This window comes from Crocodylus siamensis, chromosome 6 (genome assembly GCF_052110815.1).
Source record: "Crocodylus siamensis isolate JL-2025a chromosome 6, ASM5211081v1, whole genome shotgun sequence".
In the NCBI taxonomy this organism is placed as follows: domain Eukaryota; kingdom Metazoa; phylum Chordata; order Crocodylia; family Crocodylidae; genus Crocodylus; species Crocodylus siamensis.
In genome coordinates, this window is record NC_143400.1 from 60,886,094 (window position 1) to 60,902,993 (window position 16,900).

The window sequence follows — 16,900 nt, forward strand, 5'->3', positions numbered from 1 at the left end:
AGGGCTGAATGCTTTATTCTGCACCTAAGAACATTAGCATTCTGGTGACTTAGCTATAATGGTAAACCCAAGCTCTTCTACTTAGTCAGCAATGGAGCTGGTTTTTAGTGAAATTCATTTACCACAGACATTCAACGGAAGAGAGAGTTTTGAATTATTTCACCAAGGCCAATCTTGAATAAACCTTAGGATTTATATAGTGCTTCTCCAACAAAAGATGTTAAGGCAACACACACAAACAACTATGCATTATTTTCCCCCATTTTGCAAGTAGAGAAACGGAGGCATAAAAATTAAATCGAAGTCACATAACAAGAGAATGGAAGAGAAAAAAAAGCCCTGGTCAGCTGCTTGCCAAACTGGGGCTCTACTCACTGTACAACACTGCCTTTCAGTAAACCTGTACTGTGCATATGGGACTGGAATGCAGCAATACAAAAATTCAGCAAGAAGCGGGCTTGGGTTATGAATTATAGATTTAAATGGGCTTGACCAAACAGTCTGTTAAAAAGCCTTTACAATTTGAAGGAATGCAATAGACAATTTACAGAAAACTGGGACATCAAGATCTTGAGTAAGATTATACTTAAATGTTTTAAAAGCAGCAATGAACTTCCCTTCTGAGAATTAGCTGTTTTCAGACCACTAGCTCAGTCTTGCAACAAAAAACCCCAAAACACACTTCCTGTTCATAGTATAAACTCTTTGATGACTACTTCTATAAGTGAAATGTTTTTAAGGTGTATCTACTATTGCAGTTGATTATGGCATCTTTTGTTTCTGAGAACAACCGAGTTAAAAACAGTTTTAAAGGACATGAAAATGAAAGCCCAGCTTTATAACATTCTGTATTCACAGATGTGTTTTTAATACACACATACAAATAGCATGCAAGCATGGTAATTAGGTGTACAAATTAGGGGCCCAAGCCAAAGCCCAGAGAGAGCCTTCCTACTGACGGCAAAGGACACTTGATTTGCCCCAGGCTTACATATCTAGTTGCCAGGATGATGCACTAATGTGTGTGCAATTCTATTTGTGCAACTGTATACAGAGTTCTAAAAATCTGGCAAATAAAGTTTTCCTACTTCTAATGACAATTTGTGGAGACACTCAGGCAAATTAATTCATGTACATACCTGTCAGCCTCAGGGTTTTGATTACTTATAGAGAGCAATTAAGTTAAGGTTAACAGTTTTCTCTCTAACTGCATAGAAGGTCAAATGCAAGTACTGCTTCATATTAATGACTGATTGGGGATAGTATTTTCAAAAGTGCCTAGATCACATTGACCAAATCACACTACCACTAACTTCTAGCCCAGTTTTGTCTAGTACAGTTAAAACATTTCCTGCCTCAATATAGTCTTAACAGCAAGCTACAGACATTACACTTTTACCAGTATAAGATATTGGAATCTGGTCTATATCCATAACAGAACAGAAGTTTGGCACATAACACTGGCTTATACCCATAATAGAACAAGAAGTTTAGCACACAGACTGGTTTAAAAATAGCAGAACCCAGTCTGATTTCCTCCCCCGCCAAAGCAAATGTGTGTTCTGTTCACTACCAATCTAAACTGCGCTGCTTACAGAACATCATGTAACTTAGATCTATTCTGCCTTAGGCTTTTCGAATGTCGGTACCTAGCTCAGTAAAGAATAGTGATTAATTCCTGTTCTCATCTAAATAAATATATATACAAACAGTAAAGAATAAGGCTGACACCTTTAAGGGTATAGTTCAATGTGTGTTTTATCACAGATGTAACCCAGCTTTGTTACATGTTGCCTTTAAAGAAATCTATTTAAGAAAGCTATTTAATGCACTTCATTTCCTCTTCCTCCCACTCTTCTTTTTTTATCTCCTGAAAGACTCTCTATGTCATAGTCTACCAAAGCACTATGAGTAAGCCACTGCACCTCTCTCAGGGATGGAAAAGTAAGTAGCTCCTGCTGCACAAAGGAGTGGTGTTATATAACAGCAGGTTGCCTCTATCTCAAGACTCTTCCATTATTTTGGAGACACACTTAAAGGTGTTAGGCTTATTCGTTCCTGATGGTATACCTATTTACTTAGATGAGAACATGAATGAATCATTTTTTCTTTACTGAGCTTGAATCTAACCCTTAACATATATGAACACATACAAAAATTAGTTCTTTTAAGAGATACATGGAAAATAAGCCCATGTATCTCTTAAAAGGTCATATTACAGGACAGGATTTTCAAAAATAATGTTAATGATTTTGGAGTTAAATCCTTACTGAGTGTCAGTGACACTTCTGCTTCTGATTTAGGCACTTTTCAAAATCTCACGTGTCCTTAACCTACAGTATTAGAATCTTTACTTTACAGCTTCAAATTGTGTATTCAGTATTATCTATGTAAGATACAGGATATCCTTAATTGCTACTTTAAAAAAAAGAGTTAACAAAATGGAAAACAAAAGAGGAACAAAAACTTTCACATCCTGTAGAATTAAATGAACTTTCACATTTTTTATATTAGTGTCTTTATTAAATCTATACTATATGTATTCTACTCTACATACATTCTTTGCTTGGGGTTAAAGCACAGCAATTTCATAAAGGCAGTGAAGAATCCTGCCTGCTGTTCCTATAAGAGGAATTAAAGTACTCCACTTCATGCAGGTAGTAAGAACTCTGGCGGGTTCTCTGTGAAGTCAAAAGTGGTTCTGGCATAAAGGATAGCCCAGGACAAGGGCAGAGAATGTCCCTGAAAAGAACATTAAGACGGGGGCTCAGACAGAAAGAAAGCTGTCTTGAGGTAAGTGTGAAAATAGATCAGAACAAAGATACAAGCAAGGCCAAAGCTCTGTAGGGCCTTAGTGGTGAAGATGTGAGGCTTGAATTTAACCCAGAAAATGAGGAAAGAATCTGATGAGGAGGAGCTGGAAAAAGGAGCAGCATGTCCATTGCATAATTTTCCCAACAGCATTTTTAGTGAATCAGAAAGTGTAAAACAAGCCAGACAGCCAAAGCTAACAGGGGTCAAGGAAGAAGATGACCAGGGCTGGCTGAAGGAAAACTTCTAGCAGGATGGACTGATTTTGGAGAGGATGGCAGGGCACAGATACAGCATACACTTCTAACAGTATAAATTTCCATTGTTCCTCTCTCACAGCACAGCAGCAGAATTTTCAGTTAGCAGCATTTATCCATTTGTGTGATCCAAAGGCAGGCAGTGAGTGGGGCAACAGGCAGAAAGAATGACCCACTTGTTCCACAGGGTAATGGAATAAGTAACTGATCGTGTGTGGGCAGAAGAGTCAACAGATAGAAGTTTGGGACCAATACAAATCAGTAACAAGCAAGGGAAATGAACCACAAGGACCAGTATGACTCCCTTACTGCTGTCACTTTGGTAATTCTGTAACTGTGTTTTAGTAACAGAATATATCTGGTTATATTTTCTCCATGTATGAAAGAAGAATGGACCCAGTGGCCACCCTGAAAACTGTGTGGTCTGCCACATGGTGTTGCAGTGAAGGGCTGTGCGAAACATCATTGTTCTGTTTCAACTTGAGTTTTGAGCTTTGAACAGAACAGAACAGCTGTTTCAATGTTTCCTATCCTCAGCCTGGTTGTAGTGCTGGGGATGGGAACTCAGGCTAACTGGGCTGACTTCCCACCCCCAGCCCCACTGCAGAGCTGCGGAGGAGAACTGAGTGATCAGGCTCAGTTCTTTTCCCCAGCCTGATCACAGCACTTGGGAGGGGAACTGAGGCTGGGCTCAGTTCCCTTCCCCTGCACTGTGATCGGCTTCCTGCAGCCCAAAGGCGGGAGACGGGGAGAGCTAGGGCTGCATTCCCGGCTGCTGCTGGGAGCGCAGCCCTGGTTCTCCCCTGTCTCCCACCACCTCACTGCTGGCTTCAAAACTTGAAACGTTTCAAAACTTTTGAAACATTTTGACTAGCCTCATTTTGTTTCGAGGCTGTTTCGAAGCCCTTTGTTTCAATTCCATTTTGCTATTTTGAGCTTGAAATGAGTCAAAACAGTGTTGAATTGAAACAGCCGGAGAAATTTCACACAGGCCTATTGCCATGTTATCTCCCTCCCTCATGGGAGTATTGTGGCAACAAAATATTAAAGATCATAGAAAGAAGCACTTAAGAGGGAATGCAGGAGCAAACCCTTAGGGAGCTGTGCTGCTTTTCACCAACTGAACCATATCACTTTAATCTATGTAATGAGTTAACATATTAGGCAAATTATAAATAATGAATACTTACGAAAAAGTGAATGAACTCTTTAGACACTTTGCTCTCCCTGTTAAACTATTTGGGTTTTGTTTTATTTTGAAAATACATAAGCACCTAGTCCACATGACGGACTGACAAACTAAGTGTAAATCAGGGCTGGATGAGCATGGATTTGTAGATTCACAGAGACAAAGCACTTCTAATCCTAATAATAAGGTCCATAAATTCTTAGGGCAACTATTACACTATATAACAGTTTGAGACAGACTAATCAAAGAACACCCTAAATGAGCCAGACCTGAAGTATAATAGAGCCAGAGAAGATAAGAAGGGATACAGAAATAGCTACGGAAGCAAGAGTCCAAATATCTCTTAAAATAAAGACAAGAATGTGGAAAACAAAGCCAGGCAATGAGCAGAAAGGCTGGGGGCCTGATTCTCCTTCCATCTGAACAAATTACAAATGAGCAAATTACAGTAAAGTTTAAAGGGGGCAGGGTGGGGCAAACTAACTTGTGGTAACCTCCCATGGATCTACTATTACCCCGTGGTAAAATGAAGTGAAAACTAAACCAATGTCATCCTGCCTCATGGAATGCTAATCTGCCCCAGCCGAGCTTTCACTTACCACAAGGTAAGGGAATGGGCACCCAGATGACTGGCGTGCATCAGTTATTTCACACTAAGTTCTTGTACTCCTTAAACTTACTACAATTAATTTATCCATGCCTTTGGCATGCTTAGCTCAATTGATTTTCACTGAATTATTTCTGATTTAAGTTGATGTAGCTGAAAAGAATTCAGCTCAGGCAAATAAAACTCAGGATTAGCTATGAAATTGAATTTTGCATTACAGAATGCAACTGTAATGCATCTGTCTACTGTATAAAATGGCTCTGGGAATCAACCATGAAATGGGAAAGCACTCTCTTACATTCTATCTCTCTGTCCCACAAGCAAAACAAATCCAGTTAACATTGAGAAAGGAAATATACCCATTTAGCCAGCAAACAAACAAACAAACAGTGAATTAGATTATGATTAGGATGCCCGGAGTGCTGCAAACTGCCCTGCCAAAACCCCAGTGTGGTAGATAGTGCTGGTCAGAAATTCTCTGACAGCACACACTTTTTTCCCATTACAGAAACCTGATCATCAAAATCAAACTTTTTTTTTTCCTTAGAGACAGCTTGATTCAAAAGAAATTGCAACAAAACAAACCAAACCAGGCAAGGTTCCAACTGCAATCTGTCTGGTTTTCTGCCAGCTCACTCATCTGACTCCACAACAGTCTGCCTAGTAGGTTGCTAGGAATTCCAGGTTTCCAGCTCTACAGAAATCTGCCTGATAGACTGACAAGGAGCTGAAAGCACTGAAAGCCCCCAGCTATATTAGCTACTTCTGAATTTTCCTGTCTGCTGCTGCAGAATGGGCATCTCAGGACTCCCAGCTACTTTGATGAAATGCCATCGTAGATTTCATAGACATTAGGGGCTGGAAGGGACCTTGTGAGATCATTGAGTCCAGCCCCCTTGTCATAGGCAGGAAGTCAGCTGGGATCAAGTGACCCCAGCAAGAAATACATCCACATGTTTTCTGAAAGAGTCAAGAGTAGGTGGTTGCACCACCTCTGTGGGGAGTTTTTTCAGACCTCAGACACTCGCACCGTAAAGAACCCTTTTGTTATGTCTAGTCTAAATCGGCCTTCCTGGAGTTTATGGTTGTTAGACCTTGTTATCCCTTGCGGAGCTCTGGTGAACAGCTGTTCTCCCAGGTCCTGATGTACCCCTCTTAGATAATTGTAGGCTCCCACCAAGTCCCCCCTGAGCCTTCTCTTTTTCAGACTCAAGAGTCCCAGATCCCTCAGCCTCTCCTTGTATGATCCAAGGCCTAGAGGGCAGGCTGTACAAGTGGCTGTCCTCTGGACTCTCTCAAGCTTTTCAACATCCCTTCTGAAGTGGGGGGCCCAATACTGGATACAGTACTCCAGCTGCGGTCTCACCAGGGCCGAGTAAAGTGGGAGGATGACTTCCCTGGTTTTGCTTGAGATGCATTGGTGGATGCAAGGAGAGTTTGGTTTGCTTTGCCAGCCACAGCATCGCATTGGTGGCTCATATTTGTCAATCAAGATCATCAAGTCCCTTTCAGTCATGGTGCTAGCGAGTGTAGCACTGCCAAGCCTGTAAGTATGTTGAAGGTTTTTCCTACCAAGGTGCAGCACCTTACACTTCTCTGCACTGAAGGCCATCAGGTTTTGGTTGGCCCACCCTGAGAGCGTGTCCAAGCTGGCCTGTATCCCTAGCCTGTCCTGCAGTGTGACTCTTCTCCCACATAATTTGGTATCATCTATGTACTTTGCCAGTCGCATCTGACTCCCGAATCCAGATTGTTAATGAAGACGTTAAAGAGTACCTGCCCACGTACCGAGCCCTGATGGACTCCACTGGTCACCCTGCACCATATTGATTTGCTCTCATCAACAGTTAGGGTGCAACTCATACCCACCTCCTGAAAGCCCTGGCTCCTCAGTTTGTAGCTCTTCTACAACCTGGGCTCACTAGGGCATATGACTCAAAGGGATTCCACCATGCAGATCGCCTGGGAGTCAGGGAACCCAGTGCTTCTAGGGTCCATGGCCTCGGGGCCATACGGAATGCCCCAGAGCCAGCGGCATGTTCTTCCATAGAGAAGTTCAAACTTGCTGGGATTTGTCCCTTATTTTTTAAATGTGACAATCCAGGTGGATTTACTTTTATCTGCATAATCTGAATCGTGGTAACACGGGTTTGAATAAATGCCAGAGAGCGAGCATCAGTTATTGTAGGCTGTTTGATTTCAATAGCTAAACTTATTAATTGAAAGAGAGTTAGAAGGATTCCAAAGTATATTGTATGAATCGGTACATGAAAAGTTTGGCTACAGCTGAGTGAAACAAATAGAACTGCGGTACCCTTGCTGTTGGCACCAAACAAGTAGGTAGAACGAGACAACGTATATCGTGAGATTTTGAAATCCCTGGCTGATGACTAATATTTTAAACCGGTTCCTGTCTTGAAAAGTGTATGTGTGTTTATATGTATGGGAACGGGAAGCAGATAGAAGGAGGAATTAAGACACATGAAACAGCCCCTCTATGATCTCTGCCTGTTCCACTACCACTAAATATTAATACTGTAACAATTACCGTAAATCACATTTGTACCATACTTACTGAAAAGTCATCACTGGGGAAAAACAGGAGATCTTTTAGAGGATAATCCTTAAAGTTTCTTTCAATCTCTGTGATGACAGCTTCATAATCCAAAGGCTCCAAAAATTTGGGTTTATCCTGCTGTGACATAAAGATAAGGAACAATGTTACATCTCAACTCTTGTATTCTCCTTGCATTTATTAACTGCACCAGGCCTCATTTTCCATTACTCTGTGTACATTAAGGTATTAATGAATTTTGTTATGTATAGTCACATAATGTTGTTGCTGAGCTGAGCATATCCATGTTAGAACACTGTACAAGAGCCAGCATGACCAGTCATAACATTAATTTTCAATCTGATTATTTCCTAATAATTTGTCTGCTCTGAAGGTAATAGTAAAGACCATCACAGTGTCCTGCAGCATTGTATAAGCCTATTCATTATACTCAGGAATTCTTTTTTTAAAAAGAACTGTTTCAACTGAATCTAGACAATCTTATTGTGAGAGAATCTGTTGCAAAATGAATTACTTACTTTAATTTCAATTGTTTCCATTAGCTGAATGCTAATTCACTCCCTTGCCCTTTTGTGCACTGACACTTCTTAAATGCTGCTACCTTGCTAGAAGTAAAAGTACCACTGCACTGTTTTACTTGGCAGTAACCCAGTTTCCCTGTTAGGATAAACCATTTGGCATTCAGCCTCATGGTTTCTCCTGTCAGGAGCCGGATTATTCCTTGGTAAACCACATCATAATAGTATGATTATTGCCTGAGGGGGTGGTAGAATAAAAAGAGCTCAATGGTAACAGCCAGATAAGAGGTAAATTCAAAATGCCTCAATATATATAGAACAAAAATAGAAATGAAAGACCCTATCAAGAATTCAGGCACACTTTCATAGATAAAAAGCTCATGCATTACAGACAGAGTGAGAGACAACATCTGTCTAATTCTAAGTCTTTTTTTTTTTTCAGTAACAAAGCAACGGAAGGGAAAAGAAAGGTCAGAAAGCACTGTCACACCTGACTTTTTCGAAGAAAATACATGCAATTTGTTGGTCACCATTAGAAAAAAATCCACAGAACTATCACAATATGCAAGACCTAGTACCACGCAGCATTTTCCTTAAACCAAAACAGAATTCCAGATAGAAAGTTTTTCCCTACTTATGAAACTGGTTTCTCCAACAAAGTATTTGACATTTTGCGCTGAGTCTTTCAACTTGCTCCATTGACATCCATGAAATTTCTTCCCAGCTCAGTATTTCCCCCACTTCGATAAATTAGATTCTTCTGTAGCTTTTCAACACAGATATTAAAAATGTAAACAATAATAATGGACCTGGGCATCAGGGACTACCATATTGGGATCTAAAGGTACCTTAGGAAGGTACCAGATTCTTGAATAGTTTAGCTTGGAAACCTAATTTATAGATAGGGAATTTTTTCCTTTCTATTCCAATTCATGCAACAGCTGGATCCAGTGAGCTCCAATGATGCCCAGTGGTTTGGGAGGCCTTTACAAAGCAGTAACAGCTGGTAGTAACAGTCTCCCAAGAAAGACATCTGTTTAGGTCAAGACTGCAGGCACCTTCTCTTTTGAAAGATCTTATTAAAAATAAGCATCATTAGATTTATCTATTTCAACTGTTCTTTATTTGATCTGCAACTATCTCCAATAACAGTATTACTGCCCATTTTCAAGTGATGACTTTCACATGCCTCTACACAAACGCTCATAGTATGGGCAACAAGCAGGAGGAACTCACCCTCCTGCTGGCTCACACCAGCCCGGAAATAGCTGGGATTACGGAAACGTGGTGGGACGCAATGCATGATTGGGCGGTGAATGTCAAGGCTATAGGCTGTACAGGAGGGACAGGATAGGAAAGAGAGGTGGGGGCATGGCATTCTATATTAAGGAGGAATACACATCCTCGTTAATTAGCAAGGAGTCAGGGGAGGGGCACTCTGAAGTGCTTTGGGTTAGAGTACAAGGTAGTCGAGGGGAAAGGGACTTAACGGTGGGAGTCTACTACAGACCTCCCAACCAGGGAGAAGAGCTTGACCAGGAATTCTTGGGTCAACTCACAGAGGTAGTGAAGGCTAAGGATGTGGTAGTCATGGGGGACCTGAACTTCCCAGATATCTGCTGGGAAGAATGGTCAGCCAGGTCTGAACGCTCACGTAGGTTCTTGGCCAGAGCGCAGGACCTCCATCTAACCCAGGAGGTGCACAGCCCCACCAGGGGAGACGCCTTGTTGGACCTAGTGCTGGCCACGGGTGATGACCTGGTGAGGGGGCTGCGGGTGCTTGACCACCTGGGCGACAGTGATCATCGCCTGCTGGAATTCACCATCCAGCGCAAGGTGGCAAAGGCATGCAGTAAGGCAGCGGCCCTAGATTTTAGGAGGGCAGACTTCAACGAGCACTGAGAAGTTGAAGAAGCACTGAGGTCCCGGAGGGGAGGGGAGCCGGGTGTACAAGGAGAGTGGTCGCTCCTTAAGGAGACAATCCTCCAAGCCCAGAGGAAGGTAATCCCAACGAGGATCAAAGGGAGCAGGAGAGCACAAGCCTCTGTGGCTCACCAAAAGCATCCGGGAATGTCTCCTTGCTAAAAAGGAGGCTTACACCCAATGGAAAGAAGGGGTCATCACCAGGGAGGACTATTCTGTAGTTGCTCAGGAATGCAGGGGGGTAGTTAGGAAGGCCAAGGCGGAGATGGAACTGGGACTAGCTTCCCAGATTAAGGACAATAAGAAGTCCTTTTTTAAATACGTAGGGGGTAAAAAGAAGGTCCCGGGTAATGTGGGACCCTTGCAGGATGCGATGGGAAACTTGGTCGTCACACCAGATGGCAAAGCTAATGTGTTTAACGATTTCTTTGCCTCCGTCTTCCTAAGTAGGGACCAGAACAGCCACCTCCCTGCTGGGCCCCCCTCGGGCCCCGGGGGAGGCACACCTGAACCACAGGTTAGCGAGGATTTAGTTAGGGAGCTTCTGGAGGGGTTGGACGTATTCAAGTCAACCGGTCCGGATGATCTCCACCCTAGAGTTCTAAAGGAACTGGCCGAGGTCATTGCAAGTCCCCTGGCACAACTTTACTAGTACTCATGGTGCTCTGGTGAGGTACCAGAGGACTGGAAGAGGGCCAACGTGGTCCCCATCTTCAAAAAAGGCAGGAAGGAGGACCCGGGAAACTATAGGCCAGTTAGTCTTACCTCGATCCTGGGCAAGCTGTTTGAGAAAATTATGCTGGCACACATCCAGGAGGGGCCAGCAGGGGACTGCATGCTTAGGGGCAACCAACACGGGTTCATCAGTGGCAGGTCCTGTCAGACCAACCTGGTGGCCTTTTACGATCAGATCACCAGATCATTAGATTCAGGGGTAGCAGTGGATATAATCTTCCTGGACTTCCGGAAGGCTTTTGACACTGTCTCTCACCCCGTTCTCATTAAGAAACTGGGGGACACCCACACAGTCAAATGGGTCGCCAACTGGCTGGAGGGCCGCACCCAGAGGGTGGTAGTGGATGGGTCCTTCTCAACCTGGAAGGACGTGGGCAGTGGGGTTCCGCAGGGCTCGGTCCTCGGGCCCACACTGTTCAACATCTTCATCAGTGATTTGGATGAGGGGGTAAAAAGCACCCTGTTCAAATTTGCTGATGACACTAAGATGTGGGGGGACGTGGGCACACTGGAAGGATGCAACAGGCTACAATCAGACCTAGACAGGTTACAAGGGTGGGCGGACGAAAATAGGATGGTTTTCAACACAGACAAGTACAAAGTGATGCACCTCGGGAGGAACAACCGGCACCATACCTACAGGTTGGGGAACTCCCCTCTTGTCAGCACGGAGGCAGAAAAGGATCTTGGGGTCATCATTGACTCCAAGATGAACATGGGCCAGTAGTGTGGGAAGGCAGTTAGGAAGGCCAACCGCACCTTGGCATGCATCCACAGATGCATCTCAAGCAGGTCCAAAGAGGTGATCCTCCCCCTCTATGCGGCACTGGTCAGGTCACAGCTGGAGTATTGCGTCCAGTTCTGGGTGCCACACTTCAAGAGGGATGGCGACAGCATGGAGAGGGTCCAGAGGAGGGTCACTCGTATGATCAGGGGACAGCAGGACAGGCCCTATGAGGAGAGGCTGCGGGACCTGAACCTGTTCAGCCTCCACAGGAGAAGGCTGAGGGGGGAACTTCTGGCCTGTTATAAACTAGTCAGGGGTGATCAGCAGGCATTGGGGGAGTCACTGTTCCCCCGAGCACCGCCAGGAATGACCAGGAATAACGGTCACAAGCTGGCAGAGGGTAGGTTTAGGTTAGATATCAGGAGGCGCTACTTCACGGTCAGGGCGGCTAGGGTCTGGAACCAACTTCCAAGAAAAGTGGTGCAGGCTTCTACCCTGGGGGTGTTTAAGAGGAGGTTGGATGTATATCTTGCTGGGGTCGTTTGACCCCAGTATTCTTTCCTGCCATGGCAGGGGGTCGGACTAGATGATCTGCTCAGGTCCCTTCTGACCCTAGAAACTATGAAACTATGAAACATGCATAATGGGGTAAAACAAAATAATTGTTCTACATGATATTTAGCTTAGGCTGTATCTGCTTCTTTTCCAGGCCTGGGGAAGGGTATTTTATGCCCCAAAACTTGTTTAACATCTTTCCCAACTGTGAAATGGGTCTAATAAAAGGTATCACCAGACATGTCAAAAGTTAGGTAAACAATAACCCCTGGCAATACCAAGCAATGACCTGGCTAAAGGCCAACCCCTCAGTTCATGGGAAGACCAATCCAGAAATGATTCTTGGAAAAGGATTGTGAGACACTATATGAGGAAATCATTCAAGACCAGACAAGACTAGCCATCATCTGGAAACCTTGGAGACTAGATGTGAACTACTTACTGTGACCCTACAGATCATGGCTTGAGAACCACTGGAGTAGAAGACAGGCAAAAACTTAGAAGGCCAAATTCTTAGAATGATTTGAAAGGCAGACTGAATTGGGAATAAATTCTGGGACTGTTCTGAGAATTGCTAAATGGAAAAGGAAAACTACCTCCAATTCACTTGTACAAAGGTGAGAGAGAGAAACTAGGGGTATAATGGCCATAGGCTCAAAAAAGAGGATGGGAAATGCTGAAACCTAAATTTAGATTCTATGGTGGGATTGCAGGATTGAAGTGTTAATTTCACGCAGCAATATGTCAGTGGCAGAAATTTGTCCCTGGAGAAGACCTGAAAAAATCAGATCCAACTTTGATTAATGAACTCTAGGTTCAAAATTATTGTAACTGCCTTGGGTGGGAAGTTTCTGTCTACACTCGCTTAAGGAAAAAAAATCACCCACATTCTATTCTATGGTTTGGAAGTCACTGTACAAAGAGCTAGCAGCAGAAAGACTGCAGCCACAACAGGAAAAATGTCACATAGGTAGATGATTGATCACTCTGCCCAACAAGTTAAAAAAAAAAAAAAGAATCCTTTTGGTCCACACTGTTTCTTAAGCAGGGACACAAATAGGATGGTGGTGACTGCTGACTTTTTAATGCAATCCATATAATATCTACTGAGTTTATTGAGCTGTCATTAACATCAATGAAAAGATTTTCACGGATGTCAGATGATGACCAAATTTTAAAATTTGCTTTTATAAATTGTATGCTGATTACCTTATGTCCCTAGTCTCAAACTCCTATTGTATTGTGAAAACCAGTCAGAAACTTCCTTTCAGAACATCTGACAGTGTAGCTATTCCAAGGGATCAAAAACCTGGAGTCAGGTTTCAAAATCATAAGATTAAAAAAAGTTTTAAATCTGTAGTTCATTTGCTTAATCATTTTAGATTCACTTTTAAACTGCTTTCCTGTCATCATGATGGTAAGAATTTCCTTCTTAAAATATAATTTAAAAAATTAAAAACTTATTTTTTAAAAGATTTTCATGCAAGCATGCAATTCTAACAATTGCAGCTTTCTAAAAAAACACCAAATCCAAGGAAACAAATGATCAAGTCATGGGGGTTGGTCACACTGAATTTAATTTTACTGCAGAGGTAACTGGCACTCAGAGGATTTGGTAAGCCTAGCCCAGATCCTGTAACATGGCCACCCCAGGGTTACTGTGTGCTCGCTGTTTCTGCACTTTCCCTTGTGTGTCTCGGGATATATCTAGCAGAAACTCTGGGATTATTTTCCAGTCAACTCTATAAAATTTGAAAGCTACCATTCAGGGGAACTATGGGAACTGACAGAGAGCAGATTTAGGCTGGACATCAGGAAGAATTTCTTCATGCTAAGGGCTACCAGAGTCTGGAATGGGCTTCCAAGTGAGGTGGTGCTCTCCCCTACCTTGGGGTCTTTAAGAGAAGACTGGACAAACACCCGGCTGGGGTTATCTGACCCCAGCACTTTCCTGCCCAGGGCAGGGGGTTGGACTCGATGATCTATTGAGGTCCTTTCTGACCCCAGAAAATCTATGAAACCTATCTAATTTATGAAAGGCATTGAAGGGCTATTGTATACACCCCTCTGCCCCCTTTGCAAAGGTAGAAACGTTTTGGGCAGAGTGAATGTGAAGCTTAGATTTTAAGCTCTATGCCCCACTCAGACAAGGCAGCCAGGACTCAAAGCTAGCAAGAGTGTTTTCTGTGTGAATGGTAAGAGGGTTTTGGCTAGGACCTTAGTTAATAATGACGGGAAAACACACCCACTGCCTCCTTACTATAAGCCCAGTGCGCAAAGAGACAATTGTGTAAATTAGAGACTGGAGAGGCAAATTTGCTAGCATTTAAATCACTGAGAAGGAACCCAGTACAAAACCTGGGAAAATAATACATACACATGCTGGGTTACAACTCTTTTCGGTATAAATTTTACATTCACTTTGCACAAACCCACATTTAAAAAATAAGCAAAAGCATGCAAGATATAAAGACGAAATAAAGTAATACAAAGTAAAAGTGGAAAATACATGCCCAGTGAATCATAGTGTATGTTTCACACATGCATTCATTTTCCTGTCTTATGGCTTCCCAACCCACTCACCCCTCTCCCCACACACATGCCAGAATGTTGATGCCTCTCTGGCAAGAATCAACCATTCCTCAGGCCTGCACAAATCTGCTAAATTGTACTGCCAGTGAGCAATATGAAACATCACAGACTGGTCATCCTAATCCACTAGCATACTGAAATGATTTGGGGACTTCTACAGCACTAAAGGCATTCCCTGAAGTATGGAGCATTCCTACAAAATTCAGTGTGTGTTATGTTATTTCCTTGTTCTCCATCCAACCACATGGCCAGCATGAGGTGGCATGGAATTATTTTATATCTGGAAATCTCTGTGGGGTTAAAAATGGATGCCAAGTTTAACCCATGCCCCTTAAAAAGCTAAGCCTCAAGGTCACAGAGACTGTACACTGGAAGCACTGTGGAGCGGGAAGAGAAACAGAACACATTCAAAAGATTTCATTATGGAAGAACTCCTGAGCATTACCACAACCAGTACTTAGTTTTCCTTACTCTCACAGATGTTAGGAGATTTAGATGCTAGAAAAAATGTGCTACAGAAAAGCCTTGGGGAGAGAGGGGAAGGGAGCTGTAGAGTGACAAGTACAAAGTTTCAGCAAATCTCCTTGCATTTCGTCATTCCCTAGGATGAAAAGCAAAGAGAATTCTATTTCAAGACAGTAATATTAAGATAAAATGTTAAGGATCAAAAATTAATCCACCATATACTGTAATACTGCTGCAACACAAGGCTGCAGATTACCAGTATGGCCTATAACTGCTGCACAGCATCCTGATGTTGTGACATCGCAACACAGCATTGTAGCCTAGCACAAGGAAGACAATGAAAATGTAGTTGTTGTCCAGTGATCTTCATAAGGGGCCAATTCTATCAGTTAATACACTGTTGCATTTGACCTTTATTTATTAAATCAGAAGAGAAGTTGATTCCAAAGGATGCACTGCTTGATTTTTTTTTCATCATCATGATGCCTTTTTTTTCTACCATCTTTTGAATATGCAATAAAGTTAGGAGGAAGGGGAAACTGATGTTTTCAATAATTACTAGCAGACTTTTCACTGAGATATTGACATAACTATGCTGCTGTTTTCCCAAAAATGTTACACTAAGATAAGCAGGGACAAAGAACTTCTGTGACAAATGTCATTTTTTCCTGTGCCACGATATTATACCAAGAATCTTTAAATGATGTACCACTGCATTTTGAGGATTGTAAAGAGTACATACTATTCTAAATTGCAAAGAAAACTTTGTTGGTTAGTCTCGTGATTTAAAATACTCCATCCTCTTTAACATGCCTTGGTTCATGCCTCGGTTTCCCTTTATCCACTATAAAGAGAATAATGGCCATCTGAATTCCTGACATCAAGTGTTAGTGCATATTAAGCTCATGACTTCCTTCTATGCTGATTCCAGCATCCTGATATATTAACAGCTCTGTCTCTTCATGAATGCTAAGAGCATGAGATGTGAATACTAACTCTATATAGTCAATAGTTACGATTTGGCAAAGCTTAACATTGATGCATTCTGCATTTGTGATGTAAAATCATCACTATTTTAGCTAGTAGTTCAGTTGATCTTTAAAAGAAGGGGACTGACTGCTCTGTTTTCTTGTCATAGGCAGAGTGAAGCGCTGATGTTAGGATTAGTGTATTTCTCCCTAATGCTGCTTGCAGAGATTTGTAAATGAGCACGGTTGATTTAAAGCTTTAACAACCATAGGATTGTCTCTCCTGAATTTAACTTGTCTGTTTCTTTTGGGAAAGAACCAATTAGGCAATCTATGTGCCAAGACTGTATTACACTGGATTGGATTTTTATAGTGCTTTTTATATTCTCTCTCTCAAATGAGTAATGAATTATATTAGCTGCACTCGGATGGTCATGTGAATATAAAAAAGGCACTTACCAACACTCTGCCTACTATCACAATCACTTACAACAGCACCATTTACTATGCATCCAGAGTATTTTTTACCACAATGGACATTTCCTTATTCTTTTTGAATAGTGTCAAGAGATCTTTAATGTGCATCTGAGCCAATACCAGAAATAGGGATGATCTCTATTTAATTTCACATCTGTAAAACAGTGCACTGCACAAAAACTTTTCCAGTGATGCATTGCTTAATCAGCACTAAGTACAATCCCACCTCCTAGTATGAGACCTAAGCCCATATGCTTTTCATCCAGATACAACAGTGTTACTTTCCCAGCAATAATGACCAAAAATATCCACATAATTGATTTTACAGGAGGAGATACAGTAGAAGCTTGCCTAAGGCTGCAAAGCATGTTGGAACATTGTGTGTTGATACTCGTACCAATCTGCTTCATAATTATGGGATAAAATGATTTATATACCATCTTCCTGAAGCAATATCTGTTTAACTGCTGGGGAAATGAGGAAATGATGCAACTGAGACTC

At 42.3% G+C, this 16,900-nt stretch overlaps 1 protein-coding gene across 5 annotated transcripts in view; it reads right to left on the reverse strand.

Annotated features, from left to right (window-relative positions):
- Nucleotides 1–16,900, reverse strand: part of DOCK10 (dedicator of cytokinesis 10) — a 271,823-nt gene that overhangs the window by 152,403 nt on the left and 102,520 nt on the right. For 3 of the 5 annotated variants that reach the window (XM_090056317.1, XM_090056319.1, XM_090056315.1), the window contains exon 2: nt 7,440–7,559. In XM_090056317.1, the coding sequence (XP_089912443.1) occupies nt 7,440–7,559 (120 nt within the window). The remainder of the gene's footprint in view (nt 1–7,439; nt 7,560–16,900) is intronic. The other 2 variants (XM_090056318.1, XM_090056316.1) reach the window with 1 other exon arrangement.